The sequence below is a fragment of the Rhamphochromis sp. 'chilingali' genome (assembly GCF_963969265.1).
Source record: "Rhamphochromis sp. 'chilingali' genome assembly, chromosome: 16".
In the NCBI taxonomy this organism is placed as follows: Eukaryota; Metazoa; Chordata; class Actinopteri; order Cichliformes; family Cichlidae; genus Rhamphochromis; species Rhamphochromis sp. 'chilingali'.
In genome coordinates, this window is record NC_137943.1 from 32267715 (window position 1) to 32290472 (window position 22758).

The 22758-nt window shown below is 40.6% G+C and overlaps 3 protein-coding genes across 7 annotated transcripts; all 3 read right to left on the reverse strand.

The window, feature by feature from the left end:
* Nucleotides 1–632: 632 nt before the first annotated feature.
* Nucleotides 633–4635, reverse strand: LOC308383539 (uncharacterized protein). Its single transcript, XM_080861584.1, has 3 exons — nt 3805–4635; nt 2513–2774; nt 633–1810 (listed from the first exon to the last, which is right to left on the reverse strand). The coding sequence occupies exons 2-3, from the start codon at nt 2760–2762 to the stop codon at nt 882–884; spliced, it is 1179 nt and encodes a 392-aa protein (XP_080717710.1). The 5' UTR covers nt 2763–2774; nt 3805–4635; the 3' UTR covers nt 633–881.
* A 926-nt stretch (nt 4636–5561) lies between these two features.
* Nucleotides 5562–22414, reverse strand: LOC308383601 (uncharacterized protein; the record flags this gene model as incomplete). The annotated part of the gene is made up of 3 exons (XM_080861646.1): nt 19949–22414; nt 16894–17155; nt 5562–7330 (listed from the first exon to the last, which is right to left on the reverse strand). Exons 1-3 carry the CDS (start codon nt 21611–21613, stop codon nt 5562–5564), a joined length of 3696 nt encoding a protein of 1231 aa, XP_080717772.1. The 5' UTR covers nt 21614–22414.
* Nucleotides 7350–18709, reverse strand: LOC308383545 (uncharacterized protein). 5 transcript variants are annotated; one of them, XM_080861593.1, is made up of 6 exons: nt 18186–18692; nt 16894–17155; nt 16046–16191; nt 14502–14780; nt 13275–14015; nt 7350–7369 (listed from the first exon to the last, which is right to left on the reverse strand). In XM_080861593.1, exons 4-6 carry the CDS (start codon nt 14746–14748, stop codon nt 7365–7367), a joined length of 993 nt encoding a protein of 330 aa, XP_080717719.1. In that variant the 5' UTR covers nt 14749–14780; nt 16046–16191; nt 16894–17155; nt 18186–18692; the 3' UTR covers nt 7350–7364. The 5 variants fall into 5 exon arrangements, with proteins under 5 accessions (XP_080717719.1, XP_080717718.1, XP_080717716.1 ...); XM_080861592.1 differs by lacking the exon at nt 7350–7369 and adding an exon at nt 8524–8558 and having other exon boundaries at nt 18186–18693; XM_080861590.1 differs by lacking the exon at nt 7350–7369 and having other exon boundaries at nt 9957–14015; nt 16886–17155; nt 18186–18695.
* Nucleotides 22415–22758: the final 344 nt, after the last annotated feature.

Genomic DNA, 22758 nt, shown 5'->3' on the forward strand with positions numbered 1-22758 from the left:
CACTAAACCTGCCCACTAAACATGACCCTGAATGAACCCATATGTAAAGGACTGTAGGTTTTAAGCAGGCTCACGTAATGGCAACACAATAGATGAGGAAAGTGGGGGAACTCTGACGACATCTAGTGGACATCTTGAAGATGACGGGTCTGAACAGAGAGCAATGCAGGTCTGTGGAGAAGATTGCAGCACACTGTGAAATATGAACTATGAATAATATCTACATCTGTAATGATGTAATCAAAATAGGCTCCATGTAGTTTAAGTTCTGTTACTGTACTTATGAAGCAAACTGCACACACAGAGTTGGCAAACATTGAGTTTACTTGCATTTAGGCAAAATGATATAAACACTTATCATGAGCCAATATAGCACATTTAACTGCTTTTATTTAGCAGGGATTACACAATACACAAAATAAGTCACAAAAAATTTAATCAAATCTTGCAACATGTTGCTAAGAAGAACCAGGACAACCAGGTCAAAGCCATACTGAAGTATAACCTTCATTAACATAAATCACAAAGAAAACATATTTAAATAAAAATTGTATACTTGTCTTGAACTTTTTTAAATCTTTAGTCCTGTGTATCAAAACTTATTTATTGGCTGATAAAAAGGAATCACATCATGGTTGTTACAAGGAACAAGTGATGAAAAACTCATTTTCATGTTTGTTTTCTTCTATACTGAAGAAGAAATACAAGTTTCTGTGGTAAATATTAAAAGAGCATCCATGTTCAATAAATATTTGTGTCACCTTTAAAGACCAATAAAAAATATCAAACTTAGAGAAACATAAAGTCAGGGCTGGAACAAACAACATAGAGTGCCCTTCACTGCTGTGGACAGGAAATGTACCGTGACTTGGAGCATGAGGTCATTTTCTACCTCGGGTGCTGCAGTGATTTGGTTTGTCACTCAGGTGGATCCTTAGATGAAAATTCAGTCCTGATTTCCAACTGAATCTTTCCCCACAGGAGCTACAAATATATGGTTTCTCACCTGTGTGGATCCTTCTGTGACTTTTCATAGTCGACAAGTCTCTAAACTCTTTCCTACAGACGTTGCAAGAATACGCTTTCTCACCGGTGTGGATTCTCAAATGAGTTTCTAGTCCTGATTTCTTACCAAATCTTTTCCCACAGGTGCTACAGAAATACGGCTTCTCGCCTGTGTGGATTCTCACGTGACTTTCAAATCCGGATTTCTTATTAAATCTTTTCCCACAGGTGATGCAAAAATATGGCTTCTCGCCTGTGTGGATCCTTACGTGAGTTTCCAATCCTGATTTCCAAATGAATCTTTTCCCACAGGTGCTACAAGAATGTGGCTTCTCACTTGTGTGAACTCTCATGTGTCTCGTCAGGTTGGATTTACACTGAAAAGTTTTTCCACAAGTGTCACAGCTTACAGATTTTTTACTTGTATCAGTTTCACTCCGAGACTTATCTGTTCGGTTTTTGTGACGTCTCCTTTTCTTCAGCTCCGCATTTCTAGTTGATCCCGAGTCCACATGCTGGTTTTCTTCCTGTTCCTCAAGCTCTGGTTCAGGAAAGTTAAGAGCAAGGAGCTGGTCATCGTTTGGTTCTGATTCACTGAGGTCACTTTCCTCAAAACTAGAAGTCACCATAAAACTATTGATCTCCTGCTTCAGTACAATCTCCTCCAGCTCCTGACTGGTGCAGAGTTCCTCCTGTTCCTCTTTAATCTGTGGAGGATCTGGGTCCTCCTGGTCCAGACTTGAGTTCCTCTCCTGCTGATTGGCGACAAACTCCTCCTCCTTACAGGCAGTTTGCTGGTGGAGGTCTAAACGAACAATAAAAAAAATGTAATTATAGAAAAACACTTCTGAGAAGATAAAGTTTTAGTTAAAGTCTGTAATGAGGGCATGTTGCTCACATTTGCAGGTGAAATTAAAAGTGTGTAAAAATGAAGTTATTTGTGCACTCTGATGCAAATGAGAACTTGAGTTCTGACATTTTTCAGCAACATTAAGAGTAAAAAAAACCTTTCAAACAAAAAAGAACTCACTTATTACTGACTGACTGATGATCTATTTTGGAGTTGATCTCGAAACTGATCTACATCTTGATATTTTTCAAAATAATCTTCACTATTGGGGGTGGCTGTAGCTCAGGCGGTAGAGCAGATCATCTACTGATCGGTTCGATTCCCGGCTTCACCTAGTCTGCATTTCAAATATCCTTGGGCAAGATACTAACTCCAAGTTGCCTCAAGTTGCTCTTTGATCTGTGGAATGTGTGTCTGAATGTTGGTAGAAAGCACTAAGAAAAATGTGCTTGTGCGAATGGGAGTGAGTGGGTGAATGCACAAGTTTTGTAAAGCGCTTTGAGTGCTCAAGATTGAGTAGAAAAGCGCTATATAAGAACCAGTCCATTTAAAACTCCCTGTCATGTTTTCACGAATACACATTAAATAGATCTGACTGATACAAACTGTAGGTTTAATATTAATGTTAACACTTCAGAAAAGCGATTACAGTTTTACCGCTGGTCTGTAAATCTTTCTCAGGTTTCCAGATGTTATGCAGCTGTCTGAGCCGCTCTTCCCCGCTCCAGACGACGATGCCTTCATCCTCGTGTTTCACTACAAGCTGTTCTCCCTCTTGACTGATGCAGAGTTCCTCCTGTTCCTCTTTGATCTGTGGGGGATCTGTGTCCTCCTGGTCCAGATTGAAGTTCCTCTCCTGCTTCCAGACCTGCTGGCCAGCCAGATCTTCCTCCTCCTTACACTTCATGTTGATGTGGGACTTGAGGAACAAAGTAAAAAGAAAAAGATTAGACAGGTAAAGGTGCAGCCTCAGTCAGCAGGGCTGTACACTGTGAGCATGTTGCTCACATATGTGAGAGAGGTTTGTACAAATGTTTCAGAAGCACCATGTGACTCCCTCTCTTTGTTGGAAAGTCTTATTAATTCACTTTATAACTATTACTTTGAAGATAAATTTCTACCATCACAAAAATATTATGACCTCTTTAAAAACAAACAACGGCAACTACATGACTTAAATTCCATGTTTAGATGAAGGTAATGGTCAATGCCTTTTGACAGGGGAAAAACCTCCACACAGAAGAATCTTACTTGGCTGAATCATAAATTATTCACCATGATTAAAACTGCAGATGAGCAATAATCTGCATTTTATTTTAGCCAAAGAGGAATGTTTCTGTTTGTCTGTGATCTGACTTTTTCTGCTGGGTCCAAATTTCATTTTATCCTGTGTAAGTTTGTTTCTCTTCCTGTTAACTAGCAAAGTCAAAATCACCTTGATTCATTTAACTTTAATTAAATTATAAATGTAATCATTTTATTGAACAATTAATTTCATTTCAATGAAAAACAATTACTTAAAAGAAAGAGATTAAGTTGGAGAGAGACATGTGGCCATCTTTTAGTGAGTTAGACCCTGATTAAGGGCTATTTTTAAAAGTAAAGCCCATCTCTCAAAGTCCCTGCCGGCCTGCCTCCACCTCGGGAAGCCTGTGGGTGCAGACGGAGGTGAGGAGCACCACAGGCGGCAGAGAACTGTCTGTAGCCCCGGAGTGAGGCGTCGTGAACCGAAGCAGACAGCGAACTGTGGCACAGTGCAGAAAACCGAAGCTTTCCCTCCCTGTTTGGTTTTGATGTGTCTCATGAAAGTCTATTGTTAAAAGTTTACCTTTAAAAAAAACGGACGCACTTGTTTGATTAGCTGCTCTCTGATTTTAGCCTGTTAGCTTACAGACTGAGCTCAGATCGTTCCTGTGTTAGTTCATTGAGAACATCACAGTTTTACATACCTGCTGCGTGACTTCATCTCGGGTCTCCGGCTGATATACAGCAGTCTGAGCCAGTGGCGGATCTCATCATCCTGGACGACTGTTTTTAATGTTTTTAACCACGGAGATTTCTTCTGCATCATCAGTCTCTCATTGTTAAACTCTCCCAGAAACTGAAGACAGTTGTGCCATTTCCGCGCTTCTTGTTCTTCTATTGAGTAGACGGCAGACTACACATGTCCAAGGGTAATACTGTCCTCCTCAGGCCATTGGCATCAAGTCAAAGCCTTAAAGTCTGGTACTTTGCGCATGGTCATTTTTTACGAACAGCAGAATCACAAGACAAAGCGTGCCAATGTTTATACTTTTCACTGTGACTGCCAAATAGATGAAAAAGTAGATGTTAAAAAACAACTTATAGTTTTGTCATTGGGCTGGTAGAAAGCTATGAGTTTCTGTCCCTTTGTCTGACCTTAGAGACTTATTTTAAAAGGAAACATTACAATCCTTTAAAGCAAGTATTTTCACCTCTGTTCCCCCCTCTGTACTTAGCTTTTTTGTTGTCATGTCAGTAATTGTCCAGTTGATGGCTCCCTTGGATCACAAGCCTGTCTCATGAGTCCAAGTGAATATATTCTTAATAAACAGCTTTGAAGAATTTGTGACCAACTTTGTTTAATTCGGAACATCATCATCATGAGTCAAACTCACTCTTGGATCTACAAAATATTTAACAAAAACAAACATCACTGAATCATAAGGTATTTGCTCCAACTCTTAGTCCAGAAACACATGAGTGAACTAGATCAGCTGCTCCTCCAGTTCAGCTGTGGATTTATATCATTATTTATATTTGTAAAGTGGATATGCAGTTTTTCAGTACTAATATAAGCATTTTATATCATTGCTTTATTGACAGATGTTTGGTGTTCAAGGTCAGGCATCAGTTTGAAAAAAAAAAACAAACAAACACACTGAGTTGAACTTGAACTTCCTACTGACAAAAACTAAAATTGGTGCAAAAATAACCAGAAACATATAAGAAGCATCCTGGAGGTGCTGCAGACAAGATAGGACCAATAACATGTCAACAGGAAATCCTTTTTACTAATTTGTTTATTTCTTTTTAGATTTTTACTCTCCATTTTAAGCCATGATGTTTGCTGATACTGTGTTCCTACTGTTTGTTCTCATTAATAGTTCTGTTTTTAACATTCTGTGCTGAAGCTGGAGGAAATGTTTCTACAGTGTCAGATGATACAGCTCCAAACTAAATAAGTGACTAACTAACGATGCTTTAATACACTTTACTATAAATTATGATATAGTGCACTTTCTTAAAATTTCTTATTGCTCTGTAATTAATTGTTTTCTTTATAAATGTACAAATGAGAATAAAATCTGTGTGATAAAGGAAGGTCTGTAGACTTCTCTGTTAAGATCAGTGAAGAGAAACAACAACATACAAATACCTAAGAAAAATATTCAGTAAACATTTAGAAGATAGAGAAGTTTATGTTGTCATGTGGAGAAATTTTTCAAATAAAAATATCCATAAGCATTGATAGTCTCCATGGCTGAACAGACACAGGAAAGAGCTCCACCTATAAAACGTAAAAACATCAAGACAACATGTTGAAGATGTCGAGGTACTGCCCATAATGTTTGACTGACATCTGATTTATGTGCAGCACATAAATACCACAATAATGATGGAGAGAAACTAAAAGGGAACTAAAATACAGATTTAAACTTACAACAATATGAAAGACTTCAGTCTATTTCACTTTAATCAACTCAGCAGTGTCTCCATAACAGTAAAGACTCAGTCCAGCATAGAGCGGCTGAGTGAATGTGGTCTGGACTCTGTGGAGGAGAGTCATGGTTTCAGAGACGCTGTAGAAGGACAAAATACCTGCTCTGTGATCCAGGTACACTCCTACTCTGGAGGAACGAGGACCTGAGACACGAGTTTGGATGTTGTTGTACCGAAATGTAAAACTGTTGTTGTCACAATATAATGACCAAGATTTGTCATTACGTCCAAAAACACATTCACCTCCTTCTCTGCTGATATTCTTGTATGCGACTGCTACATAAACTCTCCCTCTCCACTCCACCTCCCAGTAACAACGTCCAGTCAGACTCTCTCTACTCAGGACCTGAGACCATTCATTGAATCTGTCTGGATGATCAGAATAAGACTGTTGTTGTTTCATAAATGTTGCTTTTCTGTTCCCCTCTGATAATAACAGCTTTTTGTACGCTGTGTTTGGATCCAGTGTGATTTCACATGAATATTTTAAGAATCCAGCTCTGGTCTTTGGCTCTGGTTGTGACAGTAAAACATCCACTTCAGTGACTGTCAGTGAGATGTTTGTCCATTGCTCTCTCAGAATGTCCTGTAGTTTATCTCTGACCTCTGACACAGCTGCTGTCACATCCTCAAAGTAGCTCAGAGGACGGATATTGATGCTGGATGAGTCTGTAGACTCACTGAGTGCTGACAGTGAGGGGTAGTTGTGTAGAAACTGGATGTGATCCTCTGTGTGTGAGAGCTGCTTCAGCTCAGCATCTTTCCTCTTCAGCTCAGTGATCTCCTGCTCCAGCTTCTCCTGAAGCTCTTTGACTCGACTCACTTCAGTTTCCTGCTGGGATCTGATCTGCTGCTTCACATCAGAGCTTCTTTTCTGGATGAGATGGATCAGCTCAGTGAAGATCTTCTCACTGTGCTCCACTGTTTGATCAGCAGACTGATTGATGGCCTCCACCTCCTGTTGAAGCAGCTTCACATCTTTCTCTCTGTCCTGGATTCTCTGCTGGATGTTTTGTCGACTCACCTCCAGCTCTCTCTGCCTCTCAGTCCTTTCTGCTGCAGCTGAGACTGTGTCGTGGCCTTTATGTTCATCCACAGAGCAGAGATAACAGATACTCTGCTGATCAGTACGGCAGAACATCTTCATCACCTCATCATGACGAGAGCAGATGTTCTCCTGGAGCTTCTTGGAGGGCTCCACCAGCTTGTGTTTGTCAAATGCAGGACATTCATAATGAAGCTTAACATGTTTCTCACAGTAAGAGACCAAACACACCAGACAGGACTTGAAGGCTTTCATTTTTCTTCCAGTGCAGACATCACAGGCCACATCTTCAGGTCCAGCATAGCAGTGATCAGCAGGAGCAGCTTGGAGTCCAGTCTTCTTCAGCTCCTCCACTAAAACAGCTAACATGGTGTTTTTCACCAGGACAGGCCTCGCTGTGAAAGTCCTCCGGCACTGAGGGCAGCTGTAGATTTTCTTCTTTTCCTCTTCATCCCAGAAGCTTTCAATACACTTCATGCAGTAGCTGTGTCCACAGGGAAGAGCCACCGGATTCTTCAGTAGATCCAAACAGATCGAACAAGAGAAGGTTTCTCGGTCCAGCTGAACACTTTTCTGCGCCATTTCACCCAACAGTGTCAGTGACTGTGTGAGTTTCACTTCCTCAGAACTGAAACTGCTCTGATCTAAACAACATAGGTTTCTGTAGCGAATGGGATCTGTCAGCTCTTATACGTCACCACATGTTGGTTGCACCCATCTTCAAACTGCAGATCAGAAGGGGAGGGAACAAGGGAACATGTGGACAGAGAGGAGGTGCTGAGTTAGAGAGCAGGAAGAGGGAGGGTTATCAGACACTAATTCAATCCTGGAACATGTGAGCCTGTGAGTTTTTCATTTAAAAATAGCACTGCTCAGCCTTTAAAGTTGTTAAATAAACTTAACATTTAAAAGACAATCTTTTTATGTAAATTAGTTTAAATGATCATTTTAGTCATTACAGGATATCAAATACTGCAGCTGAACTAAGAAATTGTTGTAGAAAAAAGCAATAAAAGGTCGTTCCCCCTCTGTCCCCTCCTGGTCACCTGTGCCTCAATTTTATGAGATGAGATGGATCAGCTCAGTGAAGATCTTCTCACTGTGCTCACTGTTTTATCAGCAGACTGATTTTATTCCACAACCTAGACATCCACATTACTCACACTCTCATAACACATACATATAGGGCCTTGGGATCGGGCATGTTATACGGTGTCCAGAGGACAGTCTTTGTATTCAACCTCACCTCTGGCGCCGGTGCCCACCTCTCAGTTTTAAATGCATGTAGACATTGAGGGTTCTCAGGAGGGGCCGTGCTGTACAGTACATGTACAGTGTCCATTTGTGTCTGTATCCAGGTTGGATGAGCGCCGAGTATTTGTATATGTGTGCATGAGGGTGGGAATGCATGTTTAGGTCTGTGTGCGCCTATTCGTCTGTGTCTATATGTCAGCTCGGGTCTTACACTCCACCCCCTTGGAACATCTCAGGCCCTCCAAGGTATGGAGGCTTATTTCCCCTCACCACACTCCCTGCTGGTGGCTGATGCCCTCAGACATCGGTGCGTTCTTGGTGTCCAGGGCTGGACGCTCAGGTCTGTACCAGCTCACTCCCCGGTACGGCTGCTTGGTGGGGCCTGGTGCCTGTGGCTCGGTCGGGCCCCTTGCGGGGGCTCGATTCACTCTGGCACAGCTGACTGCCGGCAGAGCCCGCGTGTACGTCACTGCTGCCCCCTCTGGCTTCTGCTCTGTGGCTGTTGGGTGACCCCTCATCTGGGGTTCTCCTCAGCTCTTCCCAGGAAGGTGGCACGGTTGCCCCTCCGGTGGTCCTCTTTGGGCGCTCGCACTCTGGGGGCCTCTGGATGTCTGGGGCCTGGATCTCCTCCATGCCTGCTTCATGCCCTGGGGGACGGGGCTGTGGCTCCCCACACCAGCAGATCGTTACATGGAGAAGCCTTTTGAATAGACGAGCACTCATCCACACAGGTGTTCACACACACAAGCTACACCTTTCTTGGCTGCTACCTCAAACCACATTATGCGATGTCAATCTTGCGTGCTGCACAATCACATTCAGTATTTAATATTTACTGTTATTTACACTTAGCTAGATTATTGCAATGGTGTTGTGTCATTATGTTGCTCTCTTTTTTGCTTGTTGTCTCTTATTTTCTTCTCTCAACAGGTGACCTGGGAGATATTTTTTAAGTGCCCTTTCTCACTGTCCCTCTTCCCCTTTTCTTCCTTCCTTCCTTCCTTCCTTCCTATCCCCCAGTCATGTCTGTCCTATCTGTAACAACTGAAAATAAATTAAAATAAATAAATAATAACAAAGGTTGATCAAATGGACCAATATGGCAAGGCCGTGATGGTCCATTTGGTAAATTAAGTTAGTTGGGCATCTTTTTTGGCCTTCAGACAATAATTCTGATGGCTAAAAAACGAAACGGGACAACAACAAGAAAAGAAAGAAAGAAAGAAAAAAGTAATAAAAATGTATCTAAAACATCTTTTAAGATGAATCTTTTTATGACTGAGTAAAAAAAAATGCTAAAATTCGAGTGCAGTGTTGAGTAAAATGGTTTTATTAAAATTTAATTGACCCTTTGAAATTATTTGTTGGAAGTCTTAAATCCCACTGAACAGGGGAAGAGAAAGAGACAGAGACACAAAGATAGCAACACAGAGGTAAATAAACATGGAGACAAGACACTGAGAATAAGACAGAAGGGGAAATGCCCAAAGTCTCATATCTCTGACAAGTTAAGTCACTTTTATTCATAAAAAAACCCAGAACTTAAATATAATTATAAACCACACATAAACATAATCATAGAACAATTAAAAGTAAAACATACCAAAAACACATCAAATGGAGAGTGAAGCAAATATTATTAATAACAACAAATGCACATATTAATAATATAAACCAAAATCCTTCAATAAAAAGGCTACAAACAGAAACAACAATTTGAAACAGCAATAAGAAAACAGTGAAAGTGACTACAGATATAGACCTTCCTAGGGAGGCCTGAAGTGCAAACATACCCTCTACACTCCCTTCATAAAACAGGGGACCATGATTACCACCATAGTTGGCCGGTCTGAAGGCACTGACCTCAACTTCCATACAATGTTTGAGCAGGACAACCAGGACAGACCCACAACATACAGAGCCTTAAGTGACCGCAGGCAAATCTCATCCACCCCACCACCACAGTGATGGGCAAGTCTCCCTGCCCACTGTACAAAATGTGCTTCACAGACGTTGTTTCATGTTGTAAAGATTGTGCCTTAAAAAAATAGCCACAAGAAGTTTTAAAGAAATCTTTATTTCACTTTTAAGACACATAACCAACACCAACATACGAATCAACAGGATGAGCACATGCTGAAATTCAGTCTTCATGAAAATCAAGATTAAATCACAAAATGTTTGGTCTCATGTGTGTTTCTTTCCAGCTTTGACTCTGTGGAGTAAAACCTCTCCACTAAACAAAAAAATAAAACATCTCAGCAACTTTTTTGTCACCTCCACAGCTCAACACGATACAAATATCACATCAAATGAATGTAAATACGTGTTTCATCTTCATTACAGGTTTTAATGGAATATGCAACAAACAGAATTAGGGCTGTGACATATCATATGATCTGCAATAATACTGGTATAAATGTTTACAAAAAAGTGTGTTTAGAGGAACATCATGTGTTTGCATTCACCCCAATGAGTCAACCCCAGTCATGTCTCACAGCCAGAGCCATATGTCGGGCTCCAGTCACAGTTTGGTAGCTGAATGTTCGCAAAATATGCAAGAAAACTTTTCCCACTGAAAGTGAAAAAAGCAAACCTGTTACAACACTTTAAGCAAAAACACACTTGAGTACAACCGGGCTGTGAAGGCACGTGAGCAGGAGATACTAGCAGCAGTGATGTGCGACCCAAAGGTAAACAAATGATTCAACCATGCATCACTGGAGCACTCGCGAGTTACATTTCATATAACAGCAAGAGCAGTCAGTGGATGGAAATTACTGATGTGCTACACGGTGGAAAAGCAGGAGGTTAAAAAGCTCGACCCAAGATGAAACAAACCAGGTAGAATTTCTTTTCCTTATATGCAGAGGTGGAAAGAGTACTAAAATATTTTACTCAAGTAAAAGTACTATTACTTTGCTGAAATTTTACTCAAGTACAAGTAAAATTACCTGTCTAAAAATGTACTCAAGTAAAAGTAAAAAGTAGCTCATTTAAAATGTACTCAGAGTAAAAGTTACATAGTTACTTTTCTGTCAGCAGGAGGACAGCCGCTTCTGAGTAGTGCAAAAAAGGACAGTGGGATATAAATCTCAAAGTAGTTCTTTTTTAGTGAAAAGAAAAACTTTACAAATTAAAGTGCAGTGGCAGTTAAACTGCAAGTCTATACATGAAAATGGATAATGGTCACCAAACCAATCAACCAAACCAAACCGTCAGGTATCACAGTGTTTTCAATACAAAACCATATCATTCTTTCACATGAGAATGTGTTCTAAACTGTCAAATAAGAGAACAAGTACTGAACTGAACGGCAGCTGCTTTAAAAATGTTTTTTAATTTTTTAAACTTGGCCCTGCCCTACTGTACCTCTAGATTAAAGTTCCTTTGTATCCATCCTAGAGTGTTACTCTCTGAACTTCCTGTTAATTTTGAGGAGCAGTTGATTTTCAGAGTTAGTAGAGTTCATCCTTGCTCACTTTGCAGTGAACAGTAGTCCAGCACAGCTAAAGAGACGCTCGAAGGCAGCTGAGGCAGGCAGGCCAGTGTTAAGTTTGAGAGAAAGTTTTTTGATGTCCCTAATAAGACATCAATGCATTACATAGCTACCGCTGGTAAATTATACCAATATACCTCGTGGGGTTTTTTTTATTGGACAGTAACAGGCTAGTTAACGGGAGGTTGCAAGTGCTAATTAACAAGTAACAGAAGTCAGCTGTCTTTGACTAATCTAAGGTAAGTGAGCGCTCTGTTATTCTTTTGCCTGCAGTGTGAACATATGTGGGTTAAGTAAGAAAGTAGCCGCTTCTGTCTTTAATTTAACTATTTTTTTAAATAAATTCTTATTATTAACAAACAGGAAAAACGTAGGTAAACACATTTTCTTTTGGCAATTTACCAACCCAGTAAAAAAAATGTAAGTTGCGTGGACAACAACGTGCCCGATTACAGCAAGTTGCTAGTACCAACCAACGTTATCTGTGTTCTTCACAGATGTCTTAACTTAATGTGATTAATTTGAACACAGCCTTTTTGCTACCATAACGGTACGAGTTGTATTTAACTTACCTCCACATGCTTGCGCAGGTTTGATGTGGAATTTTTAAAAGCTGCTAACTCGGTCTCTCTGGGCAAACACAGCTTACACTGCATAATAAAGCTGTTGCCTTTCTTGCACTTGAAGCCGAAATGGTCCCTTAAATACGGCCAGGGGTTCACATCCGTTTCTTCGAGTTCAGGGTCAGCAGAATTCGACGGGGCTTCTTTTTTCACTGGATCCATAACACCGATGTCAGACTCCATCTTTAACGTGACCTTAGCGCCAATTTGTTCTACTACCCATCATTCCCTGCAGTATTTCCGAAGTGCAATGGTTTTTTTAATTTACTCAGTAACGGGTGTGATTGAAAACGTAGCGAACTACAATACTTTTTAAAAAATATACTTAAGTAAAAGTAAAATTACAGACTTGAAAAATGACTTTAAAAAGTACAAATACACAAAAAAACTACTCAATTACAGTAACGCAAGTAAATGTAATTCGTTACTTTCCACCTCTGCTTATATGACAGAATTGTGCAGGCTCCGCATTACAAGGTTATTTTGGATATTAAGCTAGAGTGTAAGCACTTGTAATACACTTTTCTTAAAACTTCCAAGAAAAACACCACTGAGGATACTTATGTGCTCATATTTCATGTATGCCGTGTCACTAACATTGCACTATAATGTTGTTCATAGAGTATTTAAAGGTAGAATGGGAGGCAGAGCCTTCAGCTTTTAAGATTAGACTTAAAACTTTCCTTGTTGCAGATGGGGGTCCCTCCCTGAGCCTGGTTCTGCTGGAGGTTTCTTCCTGTTAAAAAGGAGTTTTTCCTTCCCACTGTCGCCAAAACGCTTGCTAATAGGGGGTCATATGACTGTTTGGGTTTTCTCTGTTTTCATTGTATTATTGTTGGGTCTTTACCTTACAATATCAAGCACCTTGAGGTGGCCACATTTTCACACTTTGAATTAGCTAAGCTGTCATCAGTGACAGCAGCTCACTGGAAGAGAAAGATGGAAAATCCATCATTTACTTACACATATAAATGCTGCTGCCTGCCGAGCTGATAAAATGTACATTATTTTTTTTAAATGTAAGTTTCTTGAAATATTATTTTGAGGCTATATCTCCCACCCCTACATACAATAAACAATACAGAGTTTTTTAAGGAAGGAGGTCATCTGATCTGCTCTGATCTGGCTTCTCAGTGGACTGCTTCATCTGACAGTTCTCCCACTTTTAACTAGTGTGAATCCTCATGTGTCTTTGTAACTGTATCCTCTGAATGAAGCTTTTCCCACAGGTGCTACATGAATGAGGCTTCTCACCTGTGTGAATTCTCATGTGAGTTTTCAAGTTTATCATCTGACTGAATCCCCTCCCACAGGTGCCGCAGGAGTGCAGCTTCTCGCCTGTGTAACTTCTCTGGTGTCTCTCCAGTGTTGGTTTCTGACTGAAGCTTTTCCCGCAGGTGCTACAAGAATAAGGCTTCTCACCTGTGTGAACTGTCATGTGCTTTTTGAACGTTGATTGGTCTCTAAATTCTTTTCCGCAGATGCCACAAGAATACGGCTTCTCACCTGTGTGGATTCTCATGTGAGTTTTCAAGTTTATCATCAGGCTGAATCTTTTTCCGCAGGTGCTGCAAGAATGTGGCTTCTCACCTGTGTGAACCCTCATATGTCTCGTTAGTTTGGATCTGTACTCAAAGGTTTTTCCACAAATCTCACATTTCACAAACTTTTTACTTGTGTCAGTTTTACGCTGACTCTCTGACACAGGAAAGTTGTCTTGCTGATCTCTGCTCTCTGGTTCAGGAGAGCTGGAAGAAAGGAGACGTTCACTGTCCAGCTCTGGCTCACTTTCCTCATAAGTAGGAGCCACCATGAAGATAATAATGCCTTCAGTCTCCTGCTTCACTACAAGCTGATCTACGTCCTGACTGGTGCAAGGTTCCTCCTGTTCCTCTTTTATCTGTGGAAGCTCCGGATCCTCCTGGTCGAGGCTGAAGTTTCTCTCCTGGTCCCCAAAAACCAGTTCCTCCTCACATTCATGCTGTTGTGGGAAAGCTGAGGTGACAAATGGACAAAATTACTTGTCTTAGATAAATATAGAAGTATAACAAGAATGACTACTCGGCAGTGGTGTCTACAGCTGTCCATTTCCAACTCTACAACAGAGTTTAATCAAAATATCATCAGAAATATCATCATATCATTTACCCAGACCTGGAAACTGTTAAAATAAGATTTCATGCACTCACTTCTAACACGTTAGTAAATTTCTATGCACCAATCACAGTTTGTCCACCAATTACTGTTGGAAAGATGTTTATGTAAATGATAAGACAAACATCAGACAGAAGGGGAAATTTAAAAGTAGGATTAAAATATGGGGATAAAAAGCAGCGAAGCTCTCAGAAAACCTCGACTAACAATCAGCTGAGTTTATTTAAACACTGGCCTTGAAGAACTCTGATGTGTTTCCAAAATATCTTTATTGAATGAATTAAAGTCATATTAATTTTTAGGTAAGACCATTATGGTTTTACATACCCCTGCTGTGTAAGTTCATTTCAGGTTTCCAGATGTTATCCAGCTGTCTGAGCTGCTCTTCTTCAGTCCAGATGAGGCCTTCATCCTCCTGTTTGAGTACAATCTTTTCTACGTCATCGCTGATGCAGAGTTCCTCCTCTTCCTCTTTGATCTGTGGAGGATCTGGGCCCTCCTGGTCCAGACTGGAGTTCCTCTCCTGGTTGGAGACCTGCTGGTCATACAGGCCCTCCTCTTCCTCACACTTCATGTTAGGGGGAGATCTTGAGGAACAAAGGGTCACTGAGGAAAAAGGTTAATAATGTGATGACAGGAAAACACATCTGAGCAAATATAGTCCACTCTGAGCATGCCCTCATATGGGAGTGAAATTTAAACTGTACAAATGTGAAAAATGAAAGTGTAAGTTACTCTCGAGCTCTGATACTCTTATTAGGAAAGTTCAGAGTACAAATCATTCAGGTAGCTGCTGCCAGCTTCACGCTGCAAGTAAATGTTTGTCATTGTTGTAGATTAAACTGAAAATCTCACAGTGCCATAGCAGATAAGTACCAGTCAGGTTTCACAGCCAGTCATTGCACAGAATCAACCCAACTAAAGTCATCAGTGATCTGAAGATTATTAGGGACTCAGAGTTTCAGTCTTAGTTCTATTTGATCTCATTGCTGCCTTTGATACTGTTGATCATGACATTTTAAATCAAAGGTTTCATCATTTAGTTGGTTTAACTGGACAGTTCTCAATTGGCTCTCGACCTTTGACCCAGTTAAACCTCTCAGGTCATCAGGTTCAGATCTGTTAACTGTTCCCAAAATCAGATGTAAGTGTGCTAAGAGTGTGTTCAGTTACTGTGCTCCTGTTCTTTGGAGCATGCAGCCATAGTTTGCCTGCTGTGGCTGCATTCAAAACTAACAACTATGTTTCCATGCTTTGTGAATAACACTGACATCTGTGAGATTTGAGCTGATTTAGTTCGAGTTAAGACTGTTTATTAGAACATTACAAAGTTATTTTAAAAACTTCATCATTTTCTTGAACCCAAATATAATTCAGTTGAAAAATATACATTTTAACATGAGGTGAGGATGGTGGGGGAGGCACGATGGTCTTGTAGGGTTAGACCCTGATTAAGGGGTATTTTTGAAAGTAAAGCCCATCTCTCAAAGTCCCTGCCGGCCTGCCTCCACCTCGGGAAGTCTGTGGGTGCAGACGGAGGTGAGGAGCACCACAGGCGGCAGAGAACTGTCTGTAGCCCCGGAGTGAGGCGTCGTGAACCGAAGCAGACAGCGAACTGTGGCACAGTGCAGAAAACAGAAGCTTTCCCTCCCTGCCTCTTTTATCTTAATCTTCTAAATAAATCTTCTATAAAGGCACTTTCTCTCGGTCTCAAGGTTTGTTTAATGCTAAAAGTTTACCGTAAAAAAGAGACGCACTTGTGTGATTAGCCGCTCCCTGATTTCAGTATGTTAGCCTACAAGCTGAGCTCTGATCAGGTCCTACATGAGTTGTATTCTTGTGTTAGTCCACTGAGACCATCGCAGTTTTACCTGTTATGCGTAACTTTATCTCGGGTTTCCGGCTGATATCCAGCAGTCTCTGCTGAAGGTTGATCTCATACTGGACGATCAGACGTTCTGTTAACCTCAGAGCAGATTTCTTCTGCAGCAGTCAGCCGGTCTCTCCACTATTGCTTCTAAACGAACAATAAAAAAAATGTAATTATAGAAAAACACTTCTGAGAAGATAAAGTTTTAGTTAAAGTCTGTAATGAGGGCATGTTGCTCACATTTGCAGGTGAAATTAAAAGTGTGTAAAAATGAAGTTATTTGTGCACTCTGATGCAAATGAGAACTTGAGTTCTGACATTTTTCAGCAACATTAAGAGTAAAAAAAACCTTTCAAACAAAAAAGAACTCACTTATTACTGACTGACTGATGATCTATTTTGGAGTTGATCTCGAAACTGATCTACATCTTGATATTTTTCAAAATAATCTTCACTATTGGGGGTGGCTGTAGCTCAGGCGGTAGAGCAGATCATCTACTGATCGGTTCGATTCCCGGCTTCACCTAGTCTGCATTTCAAATATCCTTGGGCAAGATACTAACTCCAAGTTGCCTCAAGTTGCTCTTTGATCTGTGGAATGTGTGTCTGAATGTTGGTAGAAAGCACTAAGAAAAATGTGCTTGTGCGAATGGGAGTGAGTGGGTGAATGCACAAGTTTTGTAAAGCGCTTTGAGTGCTCAAGATTGAGTAGAAAAGCGCTATATAAGAACCAGTCCATTTAAAACTCCCTGTCATGTTTTCACGAATACACATTAAATAGATCTGACTGATACAAACTGTAGGTTTAATATTAATGTTAACACTTCAGAAAAGCGATTACAGTTTTACCGCTGGTCTGTAAATCTTTCTCAGGTTTCCAGATGTTATGCAGCTGTCTGAGCCGCTCTTCCCCGCTCCAGACGACGATGCCTTCATCCTCGTGTTTCACTACAAGCTGTTCTCCCTCTTGACTGATGCAGAGTTCCTCCTGTTCCTCTTTGATCTGTGGGGGATCTGTGTCCTCCTGGTCCAGATTGAAGTTCCTCTCCTGCTTCCAGACCTGCTGGCCAGCCAGATCTTCCTCCTCCTTACACTTCATGTTGATGTGGGACTTGAGGAACAAAGTAAAAAGAAAAAGATTAGACAGGTAAAGGTGCAGCCTCAGTCAGCAGGGCTGTACACTGTGAGCATGTTGCTCACATATGTGAGAGAGGTTTGTACAAATGTTTCAGAAGCACCATGTGACTCCCTCTCTTTGTTGGAAAGTCTTATTAATTCACTTTATAACTATTACTTTGAAGATAAATTTCTACCATCACAAAAATATTATGACCTCTTTAAAAACAAACAACGGCAACTACATGACTTAAATTCCATGTTTAGATGAAGGTAATGGTCAATGCCTTTTGACAGGGGAAAAACCTCCACACAGAAGAATCTTACTTGGCTGAATCATAAATTATTCACCATGATTAAAACTGCAGATGAGCAATAATCTGCATTTTATTTTAGCCAAAGAGGAATGTTTCTGTTTGTCTGTGATCTGACTTTTTCTGCTGGGTCCAAATTTCATTTTATCCTGTGTAAGTTTGTTTCTCTTCCTGTTAACTAGCAAAGTCAAAATCACCTTGATTCATTTAACTTTAATTCAATTATAAATGTAATCATTTTATTGAACAATTAATTTCATTTCAATGAAAAACAATTACTTAAAAGAAAGAGATTAAGTTGGAGAGAGACATGTGGCCATCTTTTAGTGAGTTAGACCCTGATTAAGGGGTATTTTTAAAAGTAAAGCCCATCTCTCAAAGTCCCTGCCGGCCTGCCTCCACCTCGGGAAGTCTGTGGGTGCAGACGGAGGTGAGGAGCACCACAGGCGGCAGAGAACTGTCTGTAGCCCCGGAGTGAGGCGTCGTGAACCGAAGCAGACAGCGAACTGTGGCACAGTGCAGAAAACCGAAGCTTTCCCTCCCTGTTTGGTTTTGATGTGTCTCATGAAAGTCTATTGTTAAAAGTTTACCTTTAAAAAAAACGGACGCACTTGTTTGATTAGCTGCTCTCTGATTTTAGCCTGTTAGCTTACAGACTGAGCTCAGATCGTTCCTGTGTTAGTTCATTGAGAACATCACAGTTTTACATACCTGCTGCGTGACTTCATCTCGGGTCTCCGGCTGATATACAGCAGTCTGAGCCAGTGGCGGATCTCATCATCCTGGACGACTGTTTTTAATGTTTTTAACCACGGAGATTTCTTCTGCATCATCAGTCTCTCATTGTTAAACTCTCCCAGAAACTGAAGACAGTTGTGCCATTTCCGCGCTTCTTCTTCTTCTATTGAGTAGACGGCAGACTACACATGTCCAAGGGTAATACTGTCCTCCTCAGGCCATTGGCATCAAGTCAAAGCCTTAAAGTCTGCTACTTTGCGCATGGTCATTTTTTACGAACAGCAGAATCACAAGACAAAGCGTGCCAATGTTTATACTTTTCACTGTGACTGCCAAATAGATGAAAAAGTAGATGTTAAAAAACAACTTATAGTTTTGTCATTGGGCTGGTAGAAAGCTATGAGTTTCTGTCCCTTTGTCTGACCTTAGAGACTTATTTTAAAAGGAAACATTACAATCCTTTAAAGCAAGTATTTTCACCTCTGTCCCCCCCTCTGTACTTAGCTTTTTTGTTGTCATGTCAGTAATTGTCCAGTTGATGGCTCCCTTGGATCACAAGCCTGTCTCATGAGTCCAAGTGAATATATTCTTAATAAACAGCTTTGAAGAATTTGTGACCAACTTTGTTTCATTCGGAACATCATCATCATGAGTCAAACTCACTCTTGGATCTACAAAATATTTAACAAAAACAAACATCACTGAATCATAAGGTATTTGCTCCAACTCTTAGTCCAGAAACACATGAGTGAACTAGATCAGCTGCTCCTCCAGTTCAGCTGTGGATTTATATCATTATTTATATTTGTAAAGTGGATATGCAGTTTTTCAGTACTAATATAAGCATTTTATATCATTGCTTTATTGACAGATGTTTGGTGTTCAAGGTCAGGCATCAGTTTGAAAAAAACAAACAAACACACTGAGTTGAACTTGAACTTCCTACTGACAAAAACTAAAATTGGTGCAAAAATAACCAGAAACATATAAGAAGCATCCTGGAGGTGCTGCAGACAAGATGGGACCAATAACATGTCAACAGGAAATCCTTTTTACTAATTTGTTTATTTCTTTTTAGATTTTTTACTCTCCATTTTAAGCCATGATGTTTGCTGATACTGTGTTCCTACTGTTTGTTCTCATTAATAGTTCTGTTTTTAACATTCTGTGCTGAAGCTGGAGGAAATGTTTCTACAGTGTCAGATGATACAGCTCCAAACTAAATAAGTGACTAACTAACGATGCTTTAATACACTTTACTATAAATTATGATATAGTGCACTTTCTTAAAATTTCTTATTGCTCTGTAATTAATTGTTTTCTTTATAAATGTACAAATGAGAATAAAATCTGTGTGATAAAGGAAGGTCTGTAGACTTCTCTGTTAAGATCAGTGAAGAGAAACAACAACATACAAATACCTAAGAAAAATATTCAGTAAACATTTAGAAGATAGAGAAGTTTATGTTGTCATGTGGAGAAATTTTTCAAATAAAAATATCCATAAGCATTGATAGTCTCCATGGCTGAACAGACACAGGAAAGAGCTCCACCTATAAAACGTAAAAACATCAAGACAACATGTTGAAGATGTCGAGGTACTGCCCATAATGTTTGACTGACATCTGATTTATGTGCAGCACATAAATACCACAATAATGATGGAGAGAAACTAAAAGGGAACTAAAATACAGATTTAAACTTACAACAATATGAAAGACTTCAGTCTATTTCACTTTAATCAACTCAGCAGTGTCTCCATAATCATAGTAAACCAACAGTCCAGCATAGAGCGGCTGAGTGAATGTGGTCTGGACTCTGTGGAGGAGAGTCATGGTTTCAGAGACGCTGTAGAAGGACAAAATACCTGCTCTGTGATCCAGGTACACTCCTACTCTGGAGGAACGAGGACCTGAGACAGGAGTTTTAATGTTGTTGTACCAAAATGTATATCTGTTGTTGTTACAATATAATGACCAAGATTTGTCATTATATCCAAAGGCACATTCATATCCTTTTCTGCTGATATTCTTGTATGCGACTGCTACATAAACTCCTCCCCCTCTCCACTCCACCTCCCAGTAACAACGTCCAGTCAGACTCTCTCTACTCAGGACCTGACGCCATCCAGTGAATCTGTCTGGATGATCAGAATAAGACTGTTGTTGCTTCATAAATGTTGCTTTTCTGTTCCCCTCTGATAATAACAGCTGTTTGTTTGCTGTGTTTGGATCCAGTGTGATTTCACATGAATATTTTAAGAATCCAGCTCTGGTCTTTGGCTCTGGTTGTGACAGTGAAACATCCACTTCAGTGACTGTCAGTGAGATGTTTGTCCGTTCCTCTCTCAGAATGTCCTGTAGTTTATCTCTGACCTCTGACACAGCTGCTGTCACATCCTCAAAGTAGCTCAGAGGACGGATATTGATGCTGGATGAGTCTGTAGACTCACTGAGCGCTGACAGTGAGGGGTAGTTGTGTAGAAACTGGATGTGATCCTCTGTGTGTGAGAGCTGCTTCAGCTCAGCATCTTTCCTCTTCAGCTCAGTGATCTCCTGCTCCAGCTTCTCCTGAAGCTCTTTGACTCGACTCACTTCAGTTTCCTGCTGGGATCTGATCTGCTGCTTCACATCAGAGCTTCTTTTCTGGATGAGATGGATCAGCTCAGTGAAGATCTTCTCACTGTGCTCCACTGTTTGATCAGCAGACTGATTGATGGCCTCCACCTCCTGTTGAAGCAGCTTCACATCTTTCTCTCTGTCCTGGATTCTCTGCTGGATGTTTTGTCGACTCACCTCCAGCTCTCTCTGCCTCTCAGTCCTTTCTGCTGCAGCTGAGACTGTGTCGTGGCCTTTATGTTCATCCACAGAGCAGAGATAACAGATACTCTGCTGATCAGTACGGCAGAACATCTTCATCACCTCATCATGACGAGAGCAGATGTTCTCCTGGAGCTTCTTGGAGGGCTCCACTAGCTTGTGTTTCTTTAATGAAACTGCAACAATATTATGAGTCTGAAGGTGTTTCTCACAGTAAGATGCCAGACAGACTAAACAGGACTTGAAGGCTTTCATTTTTCTTCCAGTGCAGACATCACAGGCCACATCTTCAGGTCCAGCATAGCAGTGATCAGCAGGAGCAGCTTGGAGTCCAGTCTTCTTCAGCTCCTCCACTAAAACCGCTAACATGGTGTTTTTCACCAGGACAGGCCTCGCTGTGAAAGTCTGTCTGCACTGAGGGCAGCTGTAGATTTTCTTCTTTTCCTCTTCATCCCAGAAGCTTTCAATACAGTTCATGCAGTAGCTGTGTCCACAGGGAAGAGTCACCGGATTCTTCAGTAGATCCAAACAGATCGAACAAGAGAAGGTTTCTCGGTCCAGCTGAACACTTTTCTGCGCCATTTCACCCAACAGTGTCAGTGACTGTGTGAGTTTCACTTCCTCAGAACTGAAACTGCTCTGATCTAAACAACATAGGTTTCTGTAGCGAATGGGATCTGTCAGCTCTTATACGTCACCACATGTTGGTTGCACCCATCTTCAAACTGCAGATCAGAAGGGGAGGGAACAAGGGAACATGTGGACAGAGAGGAGGTGCTGAGTTAGAGAGCAGGAAGAGGGAGGGTTATCAGACACTAATTCAATCCTGGAACATGTGAGCCTGTGAGTTTTTCATTTAAAAATAGCACTGCTCAGCCTTTAAAGTTGTTAAATAAACTTAACATTTAAAAGACAATCTTTTTATGTAAATTAGTTTAAATTATCATTTTAGTCATTACAGGATATCAAATACTGCAGCTGAACTAAGAAATTGTTGTAGAAAAAAGCAATAAAAGGTCGTTCCCCCTCTGTCCCCTCCTGGTCACCTGTGCCTCAATTTTATGAGATGAGATGGATCAGCTCAGTGAAGATCTTCTCACTGTGCTCACTGTTTTATCAGCAGACTGATTTTATTCCACAACCTAGACATCCACATTACTCACACTCTCATAACACATACATATAGGGCCTTGGGATCGGGCATGTTATACGGTGTCCAGAGGACAGTCTTTGTATTCAACCTCACCTCTGGCGCCGGTGCCCACCTCTCAGTTTTAAATGCATGTAGACATTGAGGGTTCTCAGGAGGGGCCGTGCTGTACAGTACATGTACAGTGTCCATTTGTGTCTGTATCCAGGTTGGATGAGCGCCGAGTATTTGTATATGTGTGTGTAACAGGGCAGCCCTTAGCGGCTGGAAACACAATGAGACAGACCAAGGCAAGTGTAGTGGAACAAAGTATTTATTTGCTCTATGGCTCTCCTTACAACAATTAACTTGTCGAGCTTCTTCACAGCACAAAAAAATCCATCCTCTAATGACAACTGGCAGCCTTAAATATGTTCAGCTGTCACAGACTTAACCATTATTCCACTCTCAGGTAAATTCTTAAATCCCAACCTTCCACCACAGTATACAATATATCAATAAGAATAAATAAATACATAAATACATCTTCACATTTACATATTAATAAATATTTCACACTTTATTGTTACACCAAACC

Excerpts from the sequence above, each read along its gene's own strand:
- LOC308383539 (XM_080861584.1), bottom strand. The coding sequence starts at position 2,762 with ATGAAGTGTAAGGAGGAGGAAGATCTGGCTGGCCAGCAGGTCTGGAAG. Across the intron at positions 1,811-2,512 it reads GAAAGATTTACAGACCAGCG|ACCTCCACCAGCAAACTGCC; the intron begins GTAAAACTGTAA and ends TTGTTCGTTTAG.
- LOC308383545 (XM_080861591.1), bottom strand. The coding sequence starts at position 14,748 with ATGAAGTGTGAGGAAGAGGAGGGCCTGTATGACCAGCAGGTCTCCAAC. Across the intron at positions 14,016-14,501 it reads AATGAACTTACACAGCAGGG|CTTTCCCACAACAGCATGAA; the intron begins GTATGTAAAACC and ends TTGTCACCTCAG.